Source organism: Lynx rufus, unplaced genomic scaffold (assembly GCF_022079265.1).
Source record: "Lynx rufus isolate CCGP_SWC_20201006 ecotype Redwood Valley unplaced genomic scaffold, mLynRuf1.p SCAF_1, whole genome shotgun sequence".
Lineage (NCBI taxonomy): Eukaryota > Metazoa > Chordata > Mammalia > Carnivora > Felidae > Lynx > Lynx rufus.
Window position 1 is genome coordinate 316,945 of NW_025814823.1, and position 27,896 is coordinate 344,840.

At 44.5% G+C, this 27,896-nt stretch overlaps 1 protein-coding gene across 1 annotated transcript; it reads left to right on the plus strand.

Moving 5' to 3' along the window:
* Nucleotides 1-573: 573 nt before the first annotated feature.
* ATP12A (ATPase H+/K+ transporting non-gastric alpha2 subunit) lies at nucleotides 574-27,790 on the plus strand. Its single transcript, XM_047067233.1, has 23 exons — nucleotides 574-582; nucleotides 1,248-1,403; nucleotides 4,975-5,034; nucleotides 7,467-7,670; nucleotides 8,441-8,554; nucleotides 9,521-9,655; nucleotides 9,786-9,903; nucleotides 10,119-10,426; nucleotides 11,082-11,280; nucleotides 11,429-11,538; nucleotides 13,073-13,207; nucleotides 16,731-16,923; nucleotides 18,872-19,047; nucleotides 19,731-19,867; nucleotides 22,046-22,196; nucleotides 23,231-23,399; nucleotides 23,486-23,640; nucleotides 25,648-25,771; nucleotides 25,961-26,106; nucleotides 26,586-26,719; nucleotides 26,859-26,960; nucleotides 27,586-27,677; nucleotides 27,762-27,790. Exons 1-23 carry the CDS (start codon nucleotides 574-576, stop codon nucleotides 27,788-27,790), a joined length of 3,156 nt encoding a protein of 1,051 aa, XP_046923189.1.
* The last annotated feature ends 106 nt before the right edge of the window (nucleotides 27,791-27,896 follow it).

Here is a 27,896-nt window from a genome sequence, read left to right on the forward strand (position 1 = left end):
ACAGCCACATTCGCCTGTGGAAATCCACTCTCCGGTAATAAGTCGCCTCGTGTGGCCAGACCTTCGAGAGCAGTTGCCGCCAGGAACTGCAATTCCCCCGTCTGCTTACAAACTTTTGCCAGTTCCTTTGTTGGTAAGCAAATTTTAAAAGCAAAGCGGGTGAGGGCTTCCACCCCAGCTTGGACGAGGCCTCGTGAGCGTCCGGAGCTCGCTCGGCGGCGGGCCGCGTTGGGCCGACGGCGCTGCCCTTCAGGACCCCGCGCACCGGGCAGGGCCCGCACCGCGCCCGGCTCCCGAGATAGAGGTCCCGTCGTGGTTTTCCGCGCCGGGGCCCGCGCCTGCGGCTTTCCCGCCTCCCGGGGCGTCCCGAGGCTGGCGCGTGGGCGGGGCGGGCGGCATTTAAGGCGGGCACCGCCTCCCGGCGGCAGCGGCTGGCGCTCGGCCGCGGGAGGTGCGCCTCGGGACCGCGCTGCTGCCGCCAGAGCCCGACGGGACCCCCGCGCTGCGCGCGCCGCCGCCGCTGCCAGAGCCCAGACCCCGCGCCCGCCCGCAGGCGGCGCCACTAGCGGCGCCATGGTCAAGGTGCGTGCGGCCCCCGGCGTCCGCCCGAGACCAGTGCGGACGGGTGGAAGGCGAGGAGAAAGAGGGAGGGCGGGTCGTCTTTATTCTGCCTTCCTTCTGGCCTCTGCACGGCCCCTCTCCCCTCCTGCGGCTAGCTGGGGTGAAGACCCAAATCCAAACCTCGGGGGAAGGGGCCCCAGGGGTCCCAGGCCGGCTCCGATTCGGAAGGTGGAGCGGGGCGGGGGGTTAAGACCGCCCTGCCCGCGACTGAGGCTCATGAGCTCAGTGGGCACGCCGCACCCGAGAAGCGGGACTGACGGCCGGTGTGTCCTGTGGGGAGCAAGATACTAGGGCGCCCCTGGGGCTTCTTGGAGGGGTCATGTCTCCAGCTGGGGGAAGTAACTTCCCACCTTCCCCACCCCCAAGAGGGGTACCCTGAGGAGATGCTGGCAGGGCTGTGTGGCCTAGCCTTCCCTCTACACTGGAGGAGAGGAAAAGAAAGGGGTCCAGGAGTTGCTATTTGAAGGTGGGGGAGAGAGAACCTCTCCACAGTCTCGCCAGAGGAGAGAATGAAAGGTGCGAGGGAGGCTCCCTTCCCTGCCGGTCCCTGACCCACAGGGAGAAGAGCTTGAGCCTCTTCAGAAAACCCATCTTGGACCAATACTGCACCTCTGCTTTCCTTTCAGAAAACACTAGAAATTTACTCTGTGGAGCTCAGTGGAACGAAAGACATTGACCAAACAGACAAGGGGGATGGCAAGGAGAAGTACAGAGGCCTGAAGAACTGCTTTGAACCCAAAAAGAATCACCAGAAAGAGGAGCTTAAGAAAGAACTGGATCTGGTCAGTTGATTTGGTCCTTAAACCAAATGGGTCCACCAAGTACTGCCCTTCCCCCTGAGAACTTGCCCCATAACCTGCCTCTTACAAAAGAAAGATCAGTCTCGACGATTTGAAAATCTCCCTCCCCGCTCCGCCATGAGATTTGTTTCCTTGTTTAAAATAAATGGCGTGATAATATCTACCCAGGGGTAGGTCCCGTGCAGGATTCCTGTATTCTGGTTGTAGGCACTCTGAGGGAAGAGCCTCTGATTCCAGTCCCCACAGGCACAGCCCAGACCTCTTTCCTTCCTGGCTGTTTCATTGAGACATAGGTGACCGATTGCCAGTTTTCAGCTGGTAAGGTAAAACTGTTGGAGCTGGAACCATGCAGGAGAAAAACCAAAACCACGAAACCTTGCTAGGTTTCTGGCTATGTATGCCCCATGAGAAAGAATAATTTCACTGGTAAGAATATTGGGCTTGGATTCAGAGAACCTTAGGCTCAATTAAGTTCCACTTCACTGATTGATAACTGGGAGCAAACCACCTAGCTTCAGTGAAGCTCCATTTTCTTTGTGGAAAGTGGGAAATAAGCAATTTGCAGGGGTGAGGGGGAAAAGTGAGAAAAAAGTAAGAATATTGTGTAACTGATGCAATTTGTAGTTTAAAGTATAATTTATAATTAGTCATTTTGTGATTTATGGAAGCCTGGTATTCCTGTTAAGGAGGAACTTTGGAATTATTAAAGCTGGCCACCATGGGAGAGACCTGCCTCAGAACTGAAATGTGACAGGTTACATCTTAGGAACGTCAAGGCGGAAACTTCCACACCAAGCCCGAAATTTGCTAGATTGCCCCTGCAGTTCACTGCAGACTTTAAAATTCTGTTATTGTTGGAGCAGATAGTAGTGGTGCAAGTTCATGTGGGCTAGCGAGCCAATTGTTAAATATTCAGGAATTTGGCAAGTTGGTTGACATTGGGTTAGCAGCTTGAAATTTGGCTATGGTGAGAAATCAGTGAATGCTATAAATTAGAGCTTTTAGTTTATTTTTCCTGGCAGGCTCGTTAAACATTCAGCAGCACACCACTAGGTATTTGTCCATGTATGTTCTGACAGTTAAGAACACAGCCCTGAAACTGGACTGACCCAAATTCAGATCCCAGTTTGGTTGACATTCATTTCCTATTTTGAAAAACAGGAATTAAAAATGGTGCCTACCTGTTGAAGTCATTAGAGGGTTAAATGAAGTAAAGGAGGAGAAAGGCTTAGCACAGCACCAGACGAAAGATAGCCATTCTTATTTCCTATGTATCTCTAGCATTTAGGATTGAAGGCAAATCTAGTCCTCCTTGAAATTGCTACTTACAACATGAACGTATATCCATTATGCCTGTTTACTATGAAGATAATCTCCCTTTTTTGAGCATTTTGTGAAGATGTATAATATAGGAAAATAATTTTTATGGTGTTAGCCGGTGTTCCCCTGCTTCCCTGCTGAGAGAGGAACATCTTTCTTTCCCAACATTCTCACAAGAATCCTATAATTTCATTTGTGACAGCATACTTGGATGCCCTCTGGCACATTGGAACTTTGACAAGAACTAAAGTATCCCTGGCTTCTGAATAAACAGGCTGATTTATGACCCAAGCCTGAGCCACAGGATGATGCCCTGAGCTATTCTAGTGCCGGCCAGCAGGGTGCGCCAGAGGCACCCACCCCTCCTCCTCCCCCTCCCCCATGCTCTCATCCACAAAGTCAGGGATAAAGGAAGAGGAAAGGTATTCTGCCTCACACTATATATAGGCTCCTTAAAGTCTGAGTTCCATCCATGTGAACAATGGCTGTAATCACCTGTTACCTCTGTCTGCCCTGAACTTAGCACACTGTGCACAGAACTGTGTCTTAATCCTTTGAATCCCCAGCAATATCTTTCAATTGTTAATATTAGTACAACGACTGAATGAGTAAAGCAGAATCTGGCTGAAGAAAGGGCAAAAAAATGTTGTAATTGGAAAATCTAATCTCTTACACAACATGTCACTTTTTTGCATGTACTTAAGAAAAGAGATGGTTCTTTTACCCATCACAGTATAAATCTTTGTTTCAGATGATCAGACCTTAAAGAATCCTGAGTGCTGCTGCTAGGAATTTACCCAAGGGATACAGGAGTGCTGATGCATAGGGGCACATGTACTCCAATGTTTATAGCAGCACTTTCATCAATAGCCAAATTATGGAAAGAGCCTAAATGTCCATCAACTGACGAATGGATAAAGAAGTTGTGGCTTATACATACAATGGAATATTACTTGGCAATGAGAAAGAATGAAATCTGGGCTTTTGTAGCAATGTAGATGGAACTGGACACTGTTATGCTAAGTGAAATAAGTCAGTCAGAGAAAGAAAGATACCATATGTTTTCACTCATATGCGGATCCTGAGAAACTTAACAGAAGACCAGGTGGGGGGAGAAGGGGGAAAGAAAAGTTACAGAGAGGGAAGGAGGCAAACTATAAGAGACTCTTAAATACTGAGAATGAAGTGGATAATGGGCATTGACGAAGGCACCTGTTGGGATGAGCACTGGGTGCTGTATGGAAACCAATTTGACAATAAATTTCATATAAAAAAAAAAAAAGAATCCTGAGTGCTAGATTTTCTAGGTAGGGTGCAGGAGAGTTACTTAACCCTGGGTTTTCCAAGACAGGAAGAGGCTTCTAATCCTGTAGCCCAGTGGGTCTCAAGGGAAGGGAGAGGAGGAATTTGCTCCCCAGGGGACATTTAGTAAGGTCTGGAGACATTTTTGGTAATCACAACTCCACGGAGGTTGCTAATAGGTGGCATATAGCAGGTGGAAGCCCCCCCACCCCCCCGCAACAAAGAGTTATTGGCCCAAATGTCTATAATGCCAAAGTTGAGAAACTCTGCTTTAGTCTGATGATTCTATAACAAAATTAGCAAGTGTGGACCATACTGGTATTTATTTGGCAGATTGTAAGTCTCAGGACTTCTCTAACAAGTGAACTCCCTGAGTCTCAAGTATTTGATTAAGGAAACTCTTGCCTCTTCCTACCAGAGACTACCTGCCCAAAGAGGGCTGCACGGGTAATAAGTTGTGAGAATATATCAGATGGGTCTGGTTAGGTATAGCTCATCACCCTCAACTGATCCCAGAACTCAGGTCTGAACTAAGTATCCAGATCACTAGTATCTGGACAACAGAGAGGTATGCTAGAATTTGCATGTGCTGGAGAACAGATTGAGGTGAAATGCATTGCTTTGTTCTTAAAAACTAAAGACAGTTATTATGTGGTAAATGGCAAATTAAGCCTGAACTCAAGGGATGGCCAGAAAATCCCCTGGCCAGTGAATCAGAAGAGCAGGGCTTTCTTGCAGCGAGACTCTCTCTTCCCTCACTGCAATAACCACCTGGCACAGAGGGTTTTTTCCTTTTCTCCCTCACTCCTGCCCCCCCCCCTTCTATCCTCAGTACTACTCTCAGTTTTCAGGGGCTGGTCTAAACTTAGTTTAGCATTTGTGTCTTTTGGAATTACCTAATGCACTCTCTTCTTCTTTTCACGGACTTCAGGATGACCACAAACTCAGCATTAAGGAGTTGGAAAAGAAATATGGTACAAACATCATTACAGTAAGTCATCAGGGGACTGGGGATCAGAAAGACTGGGACGGAACTATACAAAGGACTGTACAAAGCTGTGTGCTTAGGGTGTGTGGAAAAGTGGATGGCATCTTTAGGATGAAGCAGCAACTTTGAGAACGCCATTCACCTACATACCCAGCATGTGAGAGGGGGCTGGTTAACCTGAAGGGCTGGCGGGGCTGAACCACGCCCCAAGTCAAGCCCCTCAGCTGAGCTGGATGCCTGGCTGTAAACAATCTTTTGGTTATAACTGCAGGAAAGCTGTGGTATCCCCAGGAAGACTCAGACACGTCTTTATGGTCGTGGTCAGAGGCAGAGATTACTTTTAACCTCCATGTCCAGGAAGTATAATGGTCTTATCAAAGAGTGGGGAAAACCAGTGTTAAAAAGCAAGCATCCAGAGTGACAGTCTTAGAGCCCTGCTTGTCTGCCTCTTCCTCTGAGAAGAGCACACACTGGTGTGCTCCAAGGCATCTAGCAAATTCCCCCATCACAGAAGGACTGCTTCAAATTCAAATTAAATTTCAAAAGTTTTGGTGTCTTGACATCAGGAGATTTGGAAACATCTGTCGAAGGCAACAAAAAGAGCTATGTGCACCGCACAGGACGAGCAGTGAGAGGGGCAGAGGGACAGGTGATCCCTGGTCTCAAGGAGTTAGCAGTCCAGCAAGGGATGCAGATATATAGGGGAGTATCATAACATCCAGTCTGTTCCACTTAGATGGCAAAGATAGGTTTAAACAGTGTGCTGAGTGACCCATTCTGACCAGAGGAACCAGGCTCCCTGGATGGAGAGGTACGTAAATCAGGATATAGGAGGATTCAGGTTTAAGTTAGCAGAGTACCCAGGAGCTGGAGAGGACAGGGTATGTTTGTAAATCAGTCTGGGGTTTCTGGGAGCTAATGTGTGTGGAAAGGGGAGAAGAGGGATAAAAAATAAGGCTGGGGAGTGGTAATTTGGGTGAAACTATCAAACACTTCCATATTAAACTAAGGAATAAGGACTATATTAGTTGTACTTACACACAATTTCTAAACAGGGAAGTGATTTGAGTAAGATTGGTTTTCAAAAAGCAATTCTGGTAGAAGATAGTAGAAGATATATATAGATATAGATAGGTAGATTCTGGTAGAAGAGAGAGAGAAACAGACAAGCAATTCTGGTGGGAGATATATATAGGTATCAGTAGGTAGGTAGACAGATATTTTTTTTTAAGCGGGAGATGGAAGGGTCTAGTAGAATGAGACAATCACTCAGGAATACAAAATGAGGAACCAAAACAGGGCGGTAGCAGTAAGATGGGAAAGGAAGGGGGCAGATTCAAGAGACATTTCAAAGAAATAACTCGTAGAACTTTGCTTTGCTGGAGTTTTTGAACAGATCCCTGATCCCAGTTACCAAGGTAGAGAAGCAGGAGGAGGAGGAGATTTGGTCAAGTGGCGGACAGGGCCATGGCAGGGAGCTGGGGGCCGAGAGATTAGAGAAGGCCATAAGAAGGAGAAGGTGGTAAATTTTATTTGAACTATACTACAAGTTGGTGGCTCCAAATCTAGTTATTCAGCAAATACATGAGCCTCTATTACTGAAGAAGCACTACACCCTATAAAAGACACAAAAATGAATAAGGGTAGTCTTTAAACTATCCTTTAGGTAGCTTACAACGTATTAGGGCGAAAAAGTAATGACAAGGCTTTCTCCACAAAGGATAGTTTGTGGGGGGAAAAAAAGCCTTATGAATCACCATACACGATTTCAAGGTGGTGGAGGGGCCTGTGTGCACCTGTGGATGGCACACTTACCAGGAATGGCTTCTGGCAAGAAGTGACTGCTGATGTGGGCCTCAGGGGTTGGTAGGATTTATAACACTTAAGATGAGCAAGAACTTAGAACTTGGGGTGGATATATAGAAAAGCAGAAAGACACCAGACTTAAGGATGAAAAATTAGCCCAATAGAGAATATTTTCTGGATAATTACTACATTGCCCTTAACCCTGGTGATTAGCTTTTATATTTCAAATCCTCCTTAGCCAAGTTACTCCTATCTAGAGTGTAGTATAATGGCTCTGAAGCCAGGTTGCCTGGTTCAATCTGGTAGTACCATGTACTAGCTGGATGATTTAACCTCCATGTGCCTCAAATTCTACATCTGTAAAATGAGGATAATAATGGTACCTTCTTCAGAGAGTTATTTGGAAGAGTATATGAGCAAATATATGGAGTACATCGCTTGGCTGATAGCACTAATATTAAATATTCTTTTTAAAAAGGTGAGGGTTGGGGGAGAGGAGGCATCATCTACTTTTCCCGGGTCCTCCTTGCGCATGGTTAACTGCTACCTACAACCTGCAGAAAAAATGATGTCCAACCTCAGAGAAGAGAAATGTCTAATTCCTATTTGTTTTTGCTTGGCTTTCTCAGGGTCTTTCTAGCACCCAAGCTGCTGAGCTCCTGGCTCAGAATGGTCCCAATGCCCTCACTCCTCCCAAGGAAACACCGGAGATCATCAAGTTTCTCAAGCAGATGGTGGGAGGGTTCTCCATCCTTCTGTGGATAGGAGCCATCCTGTGCTGGATTGCATATGGGATCCAGTACTCCATGAATAAGTCTTCATCCCTAGACAACGTAAGGGGGCCTCTTTCTAGGGTTTGCTAAACTAGTAATGGGAAAACAATCATAAAGTAAGGCCTTTGGTGGGCAGAGCTGGAATCAGGAGTCTACACTGATCACTCACTGTGTGGGTTTGGGAAAATCAAGAATTTTACCAGCTATAAAACAGAAATTGTAGCTAACTTTCTGATGTCTCAGGGGCAGCATGAGGCGTGAATTTTAAAGAGAGAAAGAGGGGCACTCTAAGTTCCTAAGGGAAAAAATATCTGTATCCATATGAAATATTTTGGGGTTCTCTCACCTCAGAGCTAATTGTCTCCCTTTAACATGGGGACCGTCTATGCCTGCTGATAACTGAGTACCAAAACCAAAAAACTGAATTGGCCAACATGATGCTAAGAGAAAGAAGCCAGATGCAAAAGGCCACACACTGTATGATTCTGTTGATATGAAATGTCTAGAATGGGTGCATCCTAGAGACAGAAAGCAGATCAGTGGTTGCCAGGGTCGGGGAGTGGGAGTGGGAAATGACTGCAACTGGGTACTAGGGATCTTATTGGGGCGATGAAAATGTTCTAAAACTGTATTGTGGTGATTGTTGCAAAACTGTAAATTCATTAACAATCGCTGAATTATGCACATTAAATGGATAAATTTTGTGGCCTATAAATGACACCAGAATACCACTGCCATGTCTCTTGCCTTCCCATGGAGAGCTCTATCCCTAGGACCTGACTCACTCCTGATGCCTGTTCTTCTGATCGATGCTTCTCCTCCTTACCCAGGCATACTTGGGCTGCGTGCTTGCCTTGGTTGTTATTTTAACGGGGATCTTCGCTTACTACCAAGAAGCAAAAAGCACCAACATCATGGCCACCTTCAATAAGATGATCCCACAGGTGGGTAGCAGCCATCCCTCTCTGGTCTCCACATGACTTCAGATGAGGAAGCACCAGATGAGGAGGAGAGTGGGGCCTCTGAGGCAGAGAGTCTGTGCTCCACCGTTTGCTGTCTAAGTCTTAGGCAGTCCCTCTGAAGCCCCACTTCTGCACAGAGTTTTGAGATGATCAGGGAAGTAGGACACAGGAAAATGCTTAGTCGAGAACAAAGCACAGAAGCATCAATCATCACACAACATCTTCTATTACTGCTCATGAGCTTTGGTGGACTGTTCAAACAAAAGTAATTCAGGGACTTCCAAGACTGAGCTGTAGAAGTTCAGGAGTATTCCCTGGTAGCCAAGGAGGTCAACCTGCAATTCTTCATCTGTGACCATTTTTGCACCCATTTTGGAGCCTCTCTGCACATTGTCCCAAACTGCTCTTGGTGAGGGAGGCCTCCTGCTGCTGTCTTCCCACAGGGTCCCGTGTTAGGTGTCCTCTAGGGAGACCACACACCACTGGCAGCACAGTAGGAAAACCAAGCTGCCCCTGGCCCACGGAGCTGCCAGCTGGAGAGGGTTCTGGATGGGATCGTCTGTGCTAAGAAGTGGGAGATCTGCCTCCCACTCCATTAAAGTTTTCCTGATCTGAGCAAGATTACTAAACCCTTTGGCTCAGGCTTCAGGGCTCTCCCTGCACATCCCATCCAAGATCACTCAACATTAATTGTCCCTCTTACTGTCATGCCCAGGGCTGTCAGTTTGTTCTATCTGCCCACAACAGCATATTCTGGTTCCAAGAACTCTCTAAGAGTTCCTCCTCAAGAAACAAGAGATCTTAGTATGTTCAGTCCCTAGGTACAAGTCTTTGGCTTCCGAGAGCTGTGGCTTCCATGGCCTGCATTCCCGAGATGTGGGAAGGTGCAGATGGAGGAGCACTGGCATCATTCCAGGGTGAGTTGTCTGCCACTGTTTTCCTTTGCAGCAAGCTCTTGTCATTCGAGATTCCGAAAAGAAGACCATCCCTGCAGAGCAACTAGTGGTGGGAGACATAGTGGAGATTAAAGGAGGAGACCGGATCCCTGCAGACATCAGGTTGTTGTCTGTTCAGGGCTGTAAGGTAAGCATCACAGGACACCCCAAAGATCACGCTCGTAACTAGTTGCAATTATGTTGTCTTTCCAGGTCTCAGTGTAACTGTGACAGGAACAAGATGCCTAGTCTTCAACTTTTTTCAAAATTTCTTCTAGGTAGATAATTCATCTCTCACTGGGGAATCAGAGCCCCAAGCCCGCTCCTCTGAGTTTACCCATGACAATGCCCTGGAAACAAAGAACATCGGCTTCTATTCTACAACTTGTCTGGAAGGTAAGTCCGGCTGTCTCTCGGGACCACATGCCCCACCCATCCCCCTTCTCCCCCTTAGGTTTTATGTTCTTATCTCTTTACCACCTCTTGCTACAAAGCCTTTCCAAGAGAAAACATGGAACTGAAAAGCCCAGAGAACTTTGTAATGTCATGTGCTAATTGATCGTGTAAGCTAGCAAAGAGAGGACTGTAAACGAGCTGTGGTCCCCTTGTAGCTGAGGACTCCTGGAATAAAATGTCTATTTCACCTGTAGGCACAGCGACTGGCATGGTCATCAACACAGGCGACCGCACCATCATTGGTCAGATTGCCTCTCTGGCTTCAGGAGTTGGAAATGAGAAGACACCCATTGCCATTGAGATTGAGCACTTTGTTCATATTGTGGGAGGAGTGGCCATCTCCATCGGCATCCTTTTCTTCATCATCGCAGTGTCCCTGAAGTATCATGTCCTGGACTCCATCATCTTCCTCATTGGCATCATTGTGGCCAATGTGCCTGAGGGTCTCCTGGCCACTGTCACTGTGAGTCCATGCTGCTAGGTGGCCTATACCCTGACCCTGGTAACCCTTAGCATTCTGCTGTGCTGGGTGAGCACCCACCGTACACTGTGAGGCTCCTCCATCTTCAGAGCCACACTCCCTCCCTGTCAGGGATACCATGGGACATTCTGAATAGACTGTTTCTTAGACCAAAGGAATTGTGATATTGTTAATATTCAAATGCACTGTCCTAGAAAACATTATGTTTTCATTTTCAGGAGATCTATCTGCAAATTGCATATATTATCTTTCTCCTTAAGATCTAGATAAGACAAACTCAAACTACCACCTACAGATTTTCAGGAAGCCTGATGCCTTCTCTACGTTTTCACATTTCGTAAAAAGAAAAAAAATATCCTTGGCAATTTCTACAACTGAGGAATTTAGGCATATTACTTACCTCCTAAGTTTAATAAAAGGATTGTGGCATATAGGTCTTTATGTGGTTTATCAGGCACTGGGTCAGCTTTGCTGCATCCGTAACTATACCTCTGTTCTGCAATCAGTTCAGCTCCAGCTGCTTCTATGTTCTGGAGCCCAAGTTCAAAATGATGATTTTTCTCAAAGCTTCTCTCTCTCTTTCTGTCTCTCTCTATCGGTCTCTCTCCCTCTGTCTCTCTCTCTCTCCCCGGTCTAGGTGACTCTGTCGCTGACAGCTAAACGGATGGCCAAGAAGAACTGCCTGGTGAAGAACCTGGAGGCAGTGGAGACCCTTGGCTCCACCTCCGTCATTTGCTCAGACAAGACTGGGACTCTGACCCAGAACAGGATGACCGTGGCCCATCTGTGGTTCGACAATCAGATCTTCATAGCTGACACCAGTGAAGACCATTCAAGTAAGTCTTCTGGAACATTCAGTGGGGCCTGAAGTTGTGGACTTGAGTAGAGGAGGCCGAGCGGAATGTGGTTGCAGTCTCAGAGAATTGTTTGAATAGTGTGGGTATTAGGCCTACCACCCCCAGGATCCACTGTTCTGTTTTCCAGACCAAGTCTTTGATCAAAGCTCTGGAACTTGGGCCTCCTTATCAAAGATAATAACATTGTGCAACAGAGCTGAGTTCAGACCGGGACAGGAAAGTGTCCCCATCATGAAGGTAAAGTTTCAGCCAGTTTGAAGTCACTTTCTCCATTCTGATTTGGTGCTTGAATTAAATCTCTCCAACTATGTAAAGTTTGTACCAGTAAGAACAAGTCTGACTCACAAGACCCGCAGAAAATTTTCTTCACTCTAAGTAGCTTTCAGAAATCACAGAGATGTCTAAAAGTCCTCAGAACATTGATTTGGTCTTTTGAAAATTCTGTCTCATTCCTGAAAATGGATGTGCCTTTAAGGTACTTTCCTTAAAGTAGATATAATTAAAGTTTCTTTATTACATAAATGCCATTCACTTTATTACTTAAATCCATTCGCTGAAGTTTAAAATATAATTGGATGAAAATAGAAGGATTGACCTTAGAACGTATTCCTCTTGGCAGAAGATGGGGTTCTAAGGGGTCCTGGAATGTTGGAATATACAAAAACAAACTTCTCCCTCCCCCTCCTTCCTTCCCTTCCTCCTCTCTCCTCTCCCCTTCCGCTTCTCCCTCTCAGTGAGTTCTCCTGGCTTTTCTGTTTGCCATCTGTTTCCTTCATTGACTCTTGCTCTTTCTTATACTTTTTATTTGATTGGTTTCTTTCTCTATCAGACAGCTCATCAATTCTCTTCTAGGCCAATCACTTCTCTGCCCATATCTTTCAAATCCTCATCTCCAATTCTGATTTCTCACCCAAACTCCATGGATCTTCAGTTAGTTTTGTGTTTCCACTCAGAAGTTTTGCCATGTTAGACTCTCAACAAATTATATTTCTCACCTTCCATGTGTGCCCAACCTGGCTCTAAATCACTCTCTTGTCCAAAATTTCCTATTTTTTCTATGACATAAGCATTTTACTTGTCATTCAAGCCAAACCTTTTGGGAAGTGGTCTTTAATTTTCTTCATTCCTAATATCTAGTGAATCACCAAGTCCTATTATTCTGGCTTCAAAAATATCTATAATTTTATATTTATATTATCACTAGTACTTTATATCTAATTAATTATACCAACCTCTTAATTAGCTTCCATGATTCCAGTTTGTCCCTTCCCCAAGTCTTTCTTCCGTGCCACTAATTTTCCTTAAAGACTTCATTAGATGAACTGCTTCACCTAACTTTGCTCAAAAACTTTCTGTGCATCTCTGTTTTTGGCTTCTCAAGTTTTAGACCTTGCCTGCCATATCCACCTGTATGTCCAGAATATATACCGAACTCTTCCATTTCATGCCTTCTTTCATGACATTCTGGTTTCCAGGAGGCTTTCTTTTGCACCTTTATCTCTTGGTAATCCATCCGTCTTTCAAAACTAGTTCATATCTGCTTTTTTCATGAGACCCTCCAGCTCTCTCAGAGCTCTGTTTTGAACTTGCCTAATGCCAGTAGGCAGCACCATTCAGTTTAACACTTTTACCATGCTTCAGTCAGTGGCTAATTGTGGTGTAATCATTTGTTAGATGGTAAGCTTAACTAGGCTCTATGCTGGCTCATTAAATATGATCACAAAAGAACCAGATTATGTGCTGCAAATATTTGTTATCTCTTGATTCTCAGAGAGTTGTCGTTGGAGATGCCTCAGAAACTGCTCTTTTGAAGTTCTCAGAGGTCATTTTGGGTGATGTGATGGAAATTAGAAAAAGAAACCACAAAGTAGCTGAAATCCCTTTTAATTCAACCAATAAATTTCAGGTGAGTTTTTCCTCACAACCGAATCTTTGCCATCACTAGACGGCATTTCTAGCTGTAAGTATCCTTTGGTTAGTGTATATTTTGAATGATATTTGACTTCAGAAATAGTCCTCAGGGATGCAGGGCCTGGGCATCTAATAAGCCCAGAATAGGTTTCCCTTGCTGGCCTCTTTCCTTTGCTGGAAGTAGATAGAGAAGAAAGAAAAGTAGAGATCTTGTCAGGTGCCGGCTGTTCCTGTGAATGATCTATGTTATACACACACACACACACACACACACACACACACACACACACACAACCACTTCACTCCCACCCCTACCCCCACCCCCTCCGGGTAACATTTGCACAAGTGAGGGGCAAAAGCCTTATCCCAAAGGATAAATGAAAGGTGAGGGAGTGGGGAGAAGTAAAATTTACTGTGCCCTTCATTTATGTCCAACACTTTACATACATTCTCTCAGTTAATCCTCACAATAAACCTGAGGTAGGGCTAATTAATCTCAATTTCTAGGTGAGGAAACAGACCCTTAGAAAATATTGATGAAAGAAAGGAAGGAAGGAAGGAAGGAAGGAAGGAAGGAAGGAAGGAAGGAAGGGAAAAAGGAAAGAAAAGAAAAAAGAAAAAAAAATGTGAATCCTAGCAGAGTTACCCAAGCATTTGAGTGGCACAACCACTTTTCACACATCTCTTCAACTCCCAAGGCCATGTTTTTTCTACCACAACACAAAGGCAGAACAGTTTAGTTCAGGCCACATGAATAAGCCTTGCCTTTTGTGAAAACCAATGAACAGTCTTCTCAGATGACTATTACCAGCCACGTTGCTTTCTAGTTCTGCCCCATATGCAGTTGACAGGGATCTCCTTTCTACCCATTGCTCAGGAAGAAAATGGCCATCCTTTGCTAGCTGTCTTCCCTCATTCCAGGCTGGCTAAGAACCCACGAGCTCTATCCTTCTCATGGGGGGACAAATGGCAATTTGTAACCCAGTTACTGCTGCAAGTGGGACTTCCCATAGACTCCAAAGCTGAGAGCAGGGCGTGATGACTTGGTCTTTGCATAACAGGAAAGTATATAAATAAGATAACCATGTCTGTGTAAACGTTTCTGGTATTTACCCACACATTTTGTTTGGATGGCATTTAGGATTGGGAAATAACTGTGTTGCAAACATCTTTGTGAATAACAAGCCAATGAAGAATTGTAGTTAGCCAAATAGACAACTAAAAAATGTATGAAGTAAAATACTAAAGCCAGGAAGTTAGATCTCTTATTCAAAACATAAGTGAAAATAGAATGAGTAACAATCCTAAAATAACAATAGTAATGATAGGTATTATATGCTAATTTCTACATACATTGAATCACACACTCTGTAAGGTAGGGAATGAGGAAACTGAGGTACAGAGCATTATCACACAGCTAGTAAGGGCCAGAGCCAGGATTGAAACAGACCCAGGGAGTTCATGCTCTTAAGGAGTAGATTGAATACCTTCTAATCAGGAACAAGACTCAGAATCTGACTGGGGTTCCATCTACTCCAGTAAAGCCTTTCTTAATGATGTGAGAAATGAGAAAAAGTAGGTTCTGTGAGGCCTCATGTACTAAATGTTGAGGGAGAAAGTGGGCTACCCAGAGTTGGAAGTAGAAAGGAGGTCCTATATGGGCTCCTGCAGAAGAGGTCAAAGAACCTCTTTGGGTGCTGTTAGTGCTATGTTATATCTACACATGAGCAACACTCAACCCTAATCAAAGAGTCTTAGATGTCATGACCTTGGTCTCTGGGGTATCATTCAACCAAAGGAAATAAAGTGGAAGGTCTATGTCTTATTGACTTAAAAAAGCAATTACCCAAACTGAGACTGGTCCATAAAAATATTTCCAATGGTTTGTGGCAAACTGGTGAAAATGAGGACAATATTTTGTAAAGTTTTATATAAAGATGAATGTATTTAATTTAAAAGATTATCCTTTATATGCTGCCTGATTAAGGCAGGGACTCTAGTAGCCTGAATTCAAATCCCAGCTCAGCCACCTATTAGGGTATGACCTTGCACATGCCAGTTAATCTCTCCACACCCCAGTTTCCTCCCTTGTAAAAGGTGGTAATTATAGTACCCACAGCCTTAGGGTGGTTTTGAGAATTAAATGAATCAATCTGTGAAGCACTTAGAACAGTACACACTACAAAATTGTTTATTATTCCTACTTTTTTTTTTCAAAGTTTATTGATTTTGAGAGAGAGAGCATGTGTGAGTGGGGGTGGGGGAGGGAAAGAGAGAGAGAGAGAGAGAGAGAGAGAGAATGAGAATGAGAATCCCAAGCAGGTTCCACGCTGTCAGCACAGAGCCTACTCAGGGCTTCTCTCACAAACCACGAGATCATGACCTGAGCTGAAATCAAGAGTCAGTGCTTAACCGGATGAGCCACTCTTGCACCCCTATTATTCCTACTTTTTAAATGTTAAAATACCATGTCTTTGAGAAAATGATAGTGGTAATAGATGTGAGGTTTTAGTTTGGCTTTGTGTTTGGTTTTGGTTAGTTGCTTTTTTTAATATGTTTACTTGCCCATTTAAAAAAATACCATATTTGCCCTCCACTTTTTTTTTTTTTATTGTGCTCCTCTCTGATATGCAGAAGGCTAAGAACTACTGGGTTAGAATTAATGGATAGACCCATAATGGCAGATTTTTTTTTTTTTTTTTAAGTAACTTACTCATTCTCTAGCAAACACTCCAGCTTCTGGGATTTCCTTTCAGAGGCTTAAAAGAGTACCTGCTTTACAATAACAGCTTATATAAGACTTCACCATTTTATGATCATTTATAAGTTTTTTCAGATTTTTTCTGATTATCTTATTAGGATGAATCTGGAAGTAGAATTAGTAGGTGAGAGGATGTTGATGTTAAAATTGTGGAACCTACTTAAGTCTTCTCCTGAAAGCCTGTGAGAATGCCCACTTCTTCCACCCCTACCATTTTCCTTCATGTCCAGGCAGTGAAAGATGGAGAGGCACAGGAATTCCTGCTTCCCTCACCCCTGCCTGAGCTCAGAATAGCGTTGGTCTGAAAGGCTGCTGCTCACAATAGGGAGGTAGCAACAGGAGGTGAGATAAGGTGGCCAAGGTCCTCTGACCCCCACAGGCTTCCCAGGAGATCTGGTTCAAGACAGAGACTTCATGGGCTAACAGCCACATCTGGTCTCCCTAAAGCAACCAGTTTCTTTTTGAAAGACCAGCTCCACTTAGTGTGGATTCAAACTCAGGGTACCCCTCTGAGTTGGGACCAAGTCTAGATCTCTGTGTATTATTTGACCACAAAATTAAAAAAGGATAGAACATGCCTATAGCGAACACCCTTTTTCACGTCAAAGATGAGTAGCCCAGTGAGAGAGAGAATATCTTTAATCTTCTTGTCATGTTGCTAATTAAGAGATCTGTCCAGTTCAGGCCATTATTATAAAGATAGTGTCATTATTCAATGGCAGGCTGTACCTAACTTGTTGAGTTCCTTCCCTCCCAGCTCTCCATACACAAGACAGATGACCCCAATGACAAGCGCTTCCTCCTGGTGATGAAAGGAGCCCCCGAGCGGATCTTAGAGAAGTGCAGCACCATCATGGTCAATGGCCAGGAGCAGCCTCTGGACAAGAGCACAGCTGAGGCCTTCCACACCGCGTACATGGAGCTGGGAGGCCTGGGGGAGCGTGTACTGGGTGAGCTCTTTGTAGCAGTACCCTTATCCATCACCTGTTGGGTGTGAGGCTCTATGCCAGGTCAGGGCACAAGAGGAGACAGGCTTATTATCTAGCAGAGTAGCTGTGGCACCCACATGAATCACAGAAAGCATGGCAAACAAACATGTATGAGAATACTGTATGATAGTACTGAGGAAGGTGGGGTTGCTTCCAGATGAGGAAAATCTGGGAAGATTTTATGGAAAGAGTTACATTTTAAACTCAGCCTTGCATGACAATATTTGAAGGGAGGTGGAAAAAAAGTATTCACAGTAGAAGGAACAACATAAGCCAAAGCACGGAGTTAAAAATGGATGGGGTCTGTGCACACATTGTGAATGAGCCAGTCTGTGTTTAGCGTTGCAGGCGAATGAGACGACATAGTCCTAGGAAATGAGCTGGAAAGATAGACTGCAGGGCATGATATGGAGTGCCTTATGTGGGTGAGGAACTGGGCTTTCATTCCACAGTCAGGAGAGCCACTAAACGCTTTGCAGCAAGTGGACTGATCAGAATGACAGTGTTTTCTAAAGGATAGTTCTTGGCAGCAGCAGGGAGAGGAGAGGCATGGCTCTCAGGAGGAGGTTGCTCCCTCATTCAGGTGAAAGAGGGTGGGAATTTGATCCAAGGCAATAGGAATGTGAAAGAGGGGTCAGACACAAGAGACTTCATGGAGGCAGAACTGGTAAGTCTGAGCAACTAGTTAGAGGAGAAAATTAAGCTTAAAATAATGTTGAAGTTGCTCACTTGCTTATTAGGGAGAAAATAGTGCCAGTTGCAGAGACCAGGGATGTTAGAGGTAGAAGGAACCATGGAAATCCAGCCACTGTGGCAAAAGCCTAACTGTGATAACTTAAGTGATATCAAAGGGTATGTTCTTAATGAGAATCCTGGGTTGACAGAATGGAACCTGTAAACTACCGAATATGAATTTAAGGTAACAGAAGTTCACGGTTGATGATAAGGCTCATTAAACATCGTAAAAGTTCTTGCCAGTCGAGATGGAATCTGTGGAATGTGTGTTTCTAAAAGATATTTGAGCTTGTTAAGCAAATGAAATAATTAAATGAGATAATAATGCTTTAAGCATGCCTTAAATAACCCACAGCACCAGGTTATGTTTTCAGTGCAGGTTTGATACCTATCTGACCAGAATCACTCTAGGAACCTTGTGTTTGACCTCTCAAACTCTGTGCTTTACTAAAACGTGTAAAGCAGTGGGGCATGCTGAAAACAAATTTGATGTGAAAGCTGATGAGAAAGTCATACGACCTTGGAAGTCCCACCAGACACGGGAATCTTTTCTGCTTCAACCCATGAGAGGCAGATGCCTTCTGAGTAATGAAAGTTCTCCATTCCTAATGGCCTTTCTCTCACACTCACCTTGATTAAAGATGGAGCTTCATACCATTCTCCTGACGCCTCAGATTGTTTCCCCAGTTTGTGCACTGGCACGTTCCGTTTTCTCTGCCTAAAATGGCCTTCTCATCCCACATCTCCCTTCTCTCCCTGGAAAATGTCTAACTCCTCTTTCAAGAATCATCTCACTTGTGACCTCCTTGGGGAAGTCTTTCCTGATTCCCCGGGTGACTCTACTCTGTAACACTCACTGTACTTTTTTATGCTTTATCTCTTATGTCTCTGTCTCCACACTAGACTGAGATATCTCCAGAAGCAAAGGCTGACCCCTCTTGGTTTCTATATCCTTAGAACATAACAGAGAATCCAGTGGGCACCCAGTAAATTACTTTTGAATGAAATACGTCCTTCCTAATTACAGCATGCATTATAGAATTGAAATAATGAAACAATTCTGGTATCCACTCAAGTATTAGTAAAATAGTAAAAGTGTATGAAAATGTTCCTCCTTTTCTTTTGTTATTTCTTATCCTAATTTCATTGACTCCCAAATTCATGCACATTCCAGGTTTCTGTCATCTCTACCTGCCAGCAGACGAGTTTCCAGAATCGTATTCATTTGATGTAGACACCATGAACTTTCCCACGTCTAACCTGTGTTTTGTGGGGCTCTTATCAATGATTGATCCCCCCCGGTCCACTGTACCTGATGCGGTCACCAAATGCCGGAGTGCAGGGATCAAGGTGGGAGTTATTGTCCTGACTTAAGAAGTCCTCCATTTATGTTGTACACTTCTCTAAGAATGGTTGTCATAGGAGGTAGTCAGTGTTCAAGTCTCAGGTAAATATCATAATCCCCACCCCCTTTTTATCTCTACTTTCACTATACTAAGATTCTAGTAACCGTCCAATAAAGGCAAAATGATTGTGTCTGTGTGGAACAAACCACAATAGTAACTGCAGTGAGAATGCCATGAATTGACTCTATCTTCCTTGCCCTAAACTATGATAGACAATAAAAGGTTTTATTGCTTAATCTTGAGGTTCAGCCTCAAAATCCATTTGCCTTCATGATATCAGAACCAAAATATTAATTCCATTACCATGTTAATAACAAGACTGTTGAAGCAACATGAGGCTCTCTCAGGTAGATATCCACCAGCCCTTTCACAAATAAAGTAACATGCAAGGGAAAGGTCTTCCTCTAATGTCAGAGGAGCAAATGTAAGAAGCTTGGAAGCAAGGATAGATCCAAGGAGATCAGTGTGTCCTTCAGAGACAGTTTTGTCTTTGATCTAAAGATCAAAACCTAGCCATAAGGACAAACCACAATAATCACTCATCACATTCTGGGCTGATATTAAACTATCCCTACTCTGGCCATCTGAGATTCTCATTGTTCACATGCCTCTCTCATTGTGTTCTAGGTTATTATGGTTACAGGTGATCATCCAATCACAGCCAAAGCTATTGCCAAAAGTGTGGGTATTATTTCAGCCAACAGTGAGACAGTGGAAGACATTGCAAAACGCCTCCACATTGCTGTGGAGCAAGTTAACAAACGGTAAGCACAGAACCAATGTAGCAGAAACATTCTTATCCAAGTTTGTATCCTTGTTGGCTCTAAAGAGCTGTGCTATTTGGAGCAAAGCCCTTTTTTTGCCAGACATTATCTCAGGGTAATGCTAGGCTGTATTGGTACCATGAAAATTACCCATTATGTACTCCTTGTATGAAATTTAAAAAACCCAGTGGAGTAGACCGGAAAACTTCAGTGCCAAATTTAGAGTGAGAAAAACTGAAACAAAATTTATATGAAATTACTTGCTGTCGATCCAGTTGTATAATCAGGAGTATTAAGAACCCTCTGTGTTTGGTGCACTCCCCTAGGGCTCATTTTGAGTATTTATTCAGTTGCTTCCTGAGGAAAGATTCGGTTTTCCATAGTGTCTCCTAATTCTTATAATCATGTCTATCCTTTAGTCCACTCATCCATCCATTCAGTCATGTATTAACTTTCAACAGTTAATTGTTGAGTGCCAACAAGGTACCTGGCACGGTGCTAGACACTGGAACTATAGCAGCAAAGAGACCAGACACTATCCCTGCCCTTGGGAAGCTTTCCATCTAGGTTGAGGGACAGAAAAATAAAAACTATTTGTGATGTCATAAGTACAGTGAAGGAGACACACAGGGGACAAGGGTTCTAGCAGTGGGAGGAGAGTCACCTTGACTGTTGATAATTCAGATGACCAAAGACTCCAAAGTCTTAGTGTAAAAATAAATATTGGCTTTATTATAACTTCACACATGTTGGGGGGAAAGGGAGAGACCAATGAAGCCCCTCTAGTTAACCCAAGCATTTATGCCTTTTAGAATACCAAGCTGTCAGGTAATAAATTATTACCTGAGCAACAAATTACCACTTAAGACAACCCAACAGAATTATAGCCTCTGGGCACAGCAACAATATCTGAAGTCCGAGTATTCCAATGCTCCTTTGTATAAACAACATTCATCTACAAAAGCTTTTTGGAGCTTTTGTTTATTTGCTTTGTTTTTAAAAATAATAGGATTACGCATTTTCATGCAACTCACCACACTGAATAGGGGTTGGGATGGATATTTTGGTGAATGTTTTCAGTTATTCACTGTGTCAACTGTAGCTTCATGATCATTTAATACTTGTACTTTTGCAGCTGTGGGGAGAAAGGACACACCCTTTTCTTATCTTACTTTCATATATATATATATATATATATATATATATATATATATATTTTTTTTTTTTTTTACCAGAACATAGAAACACCTGTATTTTGAGTCAAGTGCTAGAATTCTAGAATTTAGCACCAACAGGAAAACACAGACCTAAAAATGCTCAAAACAAACAAGTGTAAAGAAAAAGGCATGCAGTGTTTTGTACATAGAGTGTAGAAGCTGAGATTTGAAGGCTAAAATGTGGAGTGTTAGTCAAGGGAAGAGGAGGTGAGAGAAGCCCATTCCTGGCAAAGGCAGAAAGACCTGTGAAGGCCTGAGGGCAGTGGAGGGTATGGAGGTATGGAGGGCTCAGAGCTGGGAGGTCCAGTGGGCTGCAGGAGAGAGCCAGCCAAAGGGGAAGTGACGCTCAACAGCACAGGCTGCACCCGGCCTTGCAGACCAGGTTAGGGACTCGGGGGTCTGCTCTAAGTGCAGTGGAAAGCCTCTGAAATGTTTTAGCATGGAACAATACAATCAGATCTGTGTAATTAATTACACTTTCTAGAACCTTACTTTTATCGGCAGCAGATAATAGTTTTCCTCAAAGAAGACCTCAATAAATTGTTCTCCCTACACAGTTCATTACACAGTAGACACTATAAGTCTGAAATAAACAACAAAGAATTGTTACCTGCGTGTTTTGGCAAAAACTGAATTCTAGGACCGAAAACATACGAACAGGAAGTTACATTGCCCCAGAAATGTTCCCACCCGTTCCTACAAAGCAAAAGATTTATTCCTATTGTTGTATGATACCAGGAAATGGCCTTATTTTTTTAACCTCAGTTTACTGTCGTGAAATGGAGACCAGCATGTCCCAAGAACTCATAACCCCTGTCATCCCACTAGATAGAGTATTAGGGTCAAGGACATTGGATTACAGGTAAAATTCAAAGAGACTTCGGCCCATTTCCTGCCCAGAACAGCATTTTAGTATAAGATCCAACCTTTGGCCTCACTCAGTTCCTTCTGGCCCTTCTAGGGACGCTAAAGCTGTGGTGGTGACTGGCACAGAGCTGAAGGACATGAGCCCAGAACAGCTGGATGAGCTCTTAACCAACTACTCAGAGATTGTCTTTGCTCGAACATCCCCCCAGCAGAAGCTGATCATTGTAGAGGGCTGTCAAAGGCAGGTGGGTGGACAGCAGTTCCCAAAGAACCTTCCAGGTCTGTCAGTGTCCTGTGGGGAAATTTGGGGCTGAGATCTGGATCCCAGATCAGGGCTATGGCACTTTTTAAACCCCTCAAGAAACAATTCTTTGCCCGTTTTCATCACCTTACATTTCTACCCTCTCAGGGGGCTGACCCTCCACCCTTCTTTGAGACTCTCCTGCATGCACAGCTTTCTGACAGTGAAGCATTTGGTGCTGTGGTAGGTGTGATTATAGAGAGATTTTAAAGTGTAAGATATACACATGCACCCCAATGTTTCTAGCAGCACTATCAACAACAGCCAAAGTATGGAAAGAGCCCAAATGTCCATCGCTGGATGAATGGATAAAGAAGATGTGGTATTTATATACAATGGAGTATTACTCAGCAATCAAAAAGAATGGAATCTTGCCATTTGCAACTACGTGGATGGAACTAGAGGGTATTATGCTAAGTGAAATTAGTCAGAGAAAGACAAATATCATAGACTTCACTCATATGAGGACTTTAAGACACAGAACAGATGAACACAAGGGAAGGGAAGCAAAAATAATATAAAAACAGGGAGGGGGACAAAACATAAGAGACTCTTAAATATGGAGAACAAACAGAAGGTTACTGGAGGGTTTGTGGGAGGGGGATGGGCTAAATGGGTGAGGGGCATTAAGGAATCTACTCCTGAAATCATTGTTGCACTATATGCTAACTAAGTTGGATGTAAATTTAAAAAATAAAATTAAAATTAAAAAAAATAAAAGTGTAAGATATAGAGCAAAAACTGTAAAGACGCAAGATATGAAATATCCACTTTAGCCTGCCACACACATGGTTTTAATTATCGAGCATGTTGTTCTTGCTCCAGGATTTCCCGGCTTTATCTTTTCCCAAAAACAAGCCCTTCATTTCAGCTCCAGTCATCCTTACATCCTCCAGAGGAAGGGGAGACTGTGTTGATCTTGTCCTACCCGTGACCCCTTAGGCCTGCTGTCTCCTGTTTTCTCATGTGTCCCCACAGAATGCGGTTGTTGCTGTGACAGGGGATGGAGTTAATGACTCTCCGGCTCTAAAGAAGGCAGATATTGGGATTGCCATGGGGATAGCAGGTTCCGATGCGGCCAAAAATGCAGCTGACATGGTCTTGTTGGATGACAATTTTGCATCCATAGTCACAGGAGTGGAGGAAGGTGAGTGAGGTCTCAGGTGATCTTACTGAGACAGGGGTCACCTGGGGGTCCAAGAGCAAATCCTATAGAAGAACATCTTTGCCTAGGTCGCCTGATCTTCGACAACCTAAAGAAGACTATCGCCTATACCCTGACCAAGAACATTGCTGAGCTGTGCCCCTTTCTGATCTACATCATTGTTGGGCTCCCTCTGCCCATTGGCACCATTACGATCTTGTTCATCGACTTGGGCACAGACATAGTAAGTAGCACTAAAGGGAACAGGATCTGATAACTAATGTAAACTTCAGGGTCATTACCTTCAAGGGCAAGGAGATGGACGAAATCAGTTCTCCTCGAACTTCGATGTAACAGGGCCTGAATTTCTGCATTTCTAGTAATTCTTAAGTGATACCGATTCTGCTGGTCCACCAGCCACATCTTAAAGCAAAGTACTAGAGGGGCACCTGGGTGGCTCAGTCGGTTAAGCGTCCTACTTCAGCTCAGGTCACAATCTCGCAGTCCGTGAGTTCGAGCCCCACGTCGGGCTCTGGGCTGATGGCTCAGAGCCTGGAGCCTACTTCCGATTCTGTGTCTCCCTCTCTCTCTGCCCCTCCCCCGTTCATGCTCTGTCTCTCTCTGTCTCAAAAATAAATAAACGTTAAAAAAAAAATTAAAAAAAAAAAAGCAAAGTACTAGAGAGATCTGTCAAATGTTTGGAAGTTAAAACCACTTCACCTCGTGTAAGAGCTTTTCAAGACATGAGTTCTTCACCCTCCCCCCAAGATATGCGATTCATTGGTTTCAGCTCATGTGCCTCCCTCCCCTTTGGAGAAGAAAGCACTATCACTAAATAGCCCCTGTAACACTGCGGGCCCAATGGCCACCGTGATAACCCACACCTGCCCCTTGTTAAGTAAAAGAATCTGTGGTCTGGAAGCCCCTCACCTAAACACAGTAAGAACCAGCAGTTATTAACACTTTAGCAGGCCTCATACTGACCTACAATAACATCACCTAAACCCTCCCTTCTTCTAGTATGTATCCATTTAAGAAAGCATCATGACAGTTATCCACATGGCTCCAGCTTACACAGGCAAAGGGAGGAAAAGGCAATAGGGAGCGAACAGAATTCGCAGTGAGAATGGCCCTGCAAATGGCCGGCTTCTACCCTGTTGTTTTATGCAATACCCAGGCAATCTCCACATTGCAGAGACCCTAAAGCCATCTTTACCTTAGAGGGGAATTGGGGTCCTTCATGGTTTACAGTCAGATCACTTTGCAGGCTCTTTCAGTTTGCTTCGTTTTCTCCACTGCAGTGCTTCTTGCAGTGTGGTCAGGGCATCACCTGGGAACTTGTTAGAGATGCAGATTCTCTGGCCTTCGGAAAGTCTGGGGGTGGGGAGTGGGGCCCAGCGATCTGTCCTTAAAAGTCCTTCCAGGCGGGAGGGCCTGTGAGAGAACCAGTGTGACCTAGTGGCATGCCGAAGGGGGAGAGGATGGCAGGAAAAATCTGCCCCAGAGGGGAAAAGTGTTTTATAATTAGCATCTTTAGAACTGCCAGCACATGTTGATAATAAAAAGTAGATTGATTTTTAAAGCCAACTATTTTTTTTAATGTTTGTTTATTTTTGAGAGAGAGTGAGAGAGCCAAAGTGTGAGCTGGAGAGGGGCAGAGAAAGAGGGAGACACAGAATCCGAAGCAGGTTCCAGGCTCCGAGCCGTCAGCACAGAGCCCAACATGGGGCTCAAACCCACAAACAGTGAGATCATGACTTGAGTTGAAGTCAGAAGCTTAACTGACTGAGCCACCCAGGCGCTCCCCCTTACTCTTTTCAATTTCTTCTTCTTTTTTTTTAATGTTTATTTCTGAGAGAGAGGGACAGAGCGCAAGCAGGGGAGGGGCAGAGAGAGAGGGAGACACAGAATCCAAAGCAGGCCCCAGGCTCCAAGCTGTCAGCACAGAGCCCAACGTGGGGCTTGAACTCATGAACCGCGAGATCATGACCTGAGCCAAAGTTGGACACTTAACCGACTGAGCCACTTAGGTGCCCCTAAAGCCAACTGTTTTTAAATTCTCCAGAGACAATCCACCCCCATTGTCTACACCCTGGATAGACCAGTTCCATAACCCTGTAACCCCACCACCATTATCATCCACCACCCCACCACCTACCCTGAGGCCCCTGGCTATGCCACTGCCACTATCACTCTGTTGGTACAGCACAGTGTTTCAGGGCTAGGCCTCACAGACTCTCTCCCCATCTAGATTCCCTCTATTGCCTTGGCTTATGAGAAAGCTGAAAGTGACATTATGAACAGGAAGCCTCGCCATAAGAAGAAGGACAGACTGGTGAACCAGCAACTTGCCATATACTCTTACCTGCACATTGGTACGATGAGAGCACCTCTCACCTGTCATACGAGGGACCTCCCAGAGAATGCATTCCAGTCACAGGCAGAAACTGTTTTTCCTTCTGGGGTGGGGTTGGGATGAGAGGAGAAACCAAGAGGAGAATGAGTGCACACGCAATTCTGAAGTCGTTCTAGAACCTCTACCCTTACCTCTTTTGTGCTTTTAGGCCTCATGCAAGCTGTGGGAGCTTTTGTTGTGTATTTCACCGTGTATGCGCAGGAGGGCTTTAAACCCAGCATTCTTGCTGACCTCCGGGTAGAATGGGAAAACGGCAATGTGAATGACTTAGAAGACAGCTACGGACAGCAATGGGTAAGGGAAGGAGACTCACCCTTCAACGTCCTCCTGTTTCTCCCCTCCTCTCGCGGCCTTGTCCAGACTCATGCAGAACTTTCAATTCCCTGGACAGCCTTAATGAGACAGAGAAAGTAAAAGTTTTCTCAGTTAATAGGGCTTGTGGGCCCCTTGGTTACATTGGTTTGGCCTTTGCCAGGACTCAGCCTTCTCTCTTGAATCACATGCCTTGAGGTCACTTTTCTTACTTTAGCTTTGCAATTGTTTTGGAGGAGTAACCAGTCCAACAACACCCACAGTTGGGCCGTATCAATTAAGTTAGCATCTTTCCCTACTCAACTGGTTAAAGAAAATAAAGTTTCTTTCCAAGCACAAGGAGATGATCCTTTGTCAATCGTGGTGAGGTGGGGAGAAAGTAAAGCTTTATAGAACTGCATGGAAATCTCCTTCAAGTTTTCCGTCTGGGGTCTCACGGTCTCCTCTTTGTCCATTGACAGACATGGTACCAGAGGAAATACTTAGAATGGACAGGCTACACAGCTTTCTTTGTTGGCATCATGGTCCAGCAGATAGCGGATGTGCTCATCAGGAAAACCAGAAGGAACTCCATCTTCCAGCAGGGCCTCTTTAGGTACTGCCCACATCCAGCCTCATAGTTCAGCCCTGGGCCTTCGACACAGGAATGATGAGGGTCATGCCTGTGACTCCACCGGTGTGTGGCCCTGTGGCCACGTGAATTCAGAATCTGTTTGCTTTTATGTTTCTTGTAGAAATAAAGTCATCTGGCTGGGGATTGCCTCACAGATTATCATTGCTTTAATCCTCTCCTATGGGCTTGGAAGTGTCACAGCCCTGAATTTCACGATGCTCCGGTGAGTTCCTCTTCAACAGTGGGCAGGAAAGAGCCAGCCCTGTTATTATTTTTTTTAATGTTTATGTATTTTTGAAAGAGAGAAAGAGTGAGTGTGGAGGGGCAGAGAAAGAGGGAGAAGGGGATCTGAAGCGGGCTCCTGCTGATGGCAGAAAGCCCAATGTGGGGCTTGAACTCACGAACCGTGAGATCATGACCTGAACTGAAATCGGACGCTTAACTGACTGAGCCAGCCAGGCGCTCCAGAGATAGCCATATTCTGAGCTGTCACAGCCTAAGTGAACATTAGGATTCCAGGGAACTCTTTCCTCTCCAGGCTTTCAAAAGAGATAAGACTGAATCTGTGCTATATTAGAGACTTAGACCTGCTAGTTTTCCCAGAAGAGGAAATGGGTTTCACCATCCCAGCTCTACCCCCATCTAATAGGACACTTCATAGGCAGATGTTGCTTCTACCAGTCACAGTCTGGTAAAATAAGAAGCTTCCCAGTTTTACACTATATGACCCAATATTGTTCTGTCCAGTAAGGCAGAGAAAATGAACAAGAAGCCCTCTGCCCATGGGCAGGAAGCTGGGCCTTTTCTTTGGATGCACTCAGACTGACTTTCCTCCCTCCTGCTTCCAGGCCTCAGTACTGGTTTGTGGCTGTGCCATATGCCATTCTGATTTGGGTGTATGATGAGGTCCGAAAACTTTTCATCAGACTCTACCCTGGAAGTAAGTAGTAACATAATTTTTGAGACTCTGTTTATCCACTTCAACAGACTCCCCATTTCTCATTAACTTTTTCTACCTCCACAGGCTGGTGGGACAAGAACATGTATTACTAAGACCACCTCACTTCCCAAGATTCCCAGTTGCACATTGAGCCTGTTCTTTATCTTCTGGCTGCTGTCTGGGAGACCACTGCAATAAGGACTTATCCAAATGCAGAAA

Bases quoted from the DNA above. Each gene is read 5' to 3' on its own strand.
- ATP12A (XM_047067233.1), top strand. The intron at 5,035-7,466 runs GTAAGTCATCAG...TGGCTTTCTCAG, and splicing joins ATGGTACAAACATCATTACA to GGTCTTTCTAGCACCCAAGC. The intron at 23,641-25,647 runs GTAAGTAGCACT...CTCCCCATCTAG, and splicing joins TCGACTTGGGCACAGACATA to ATTCCCTCTATTGCCTTGGC.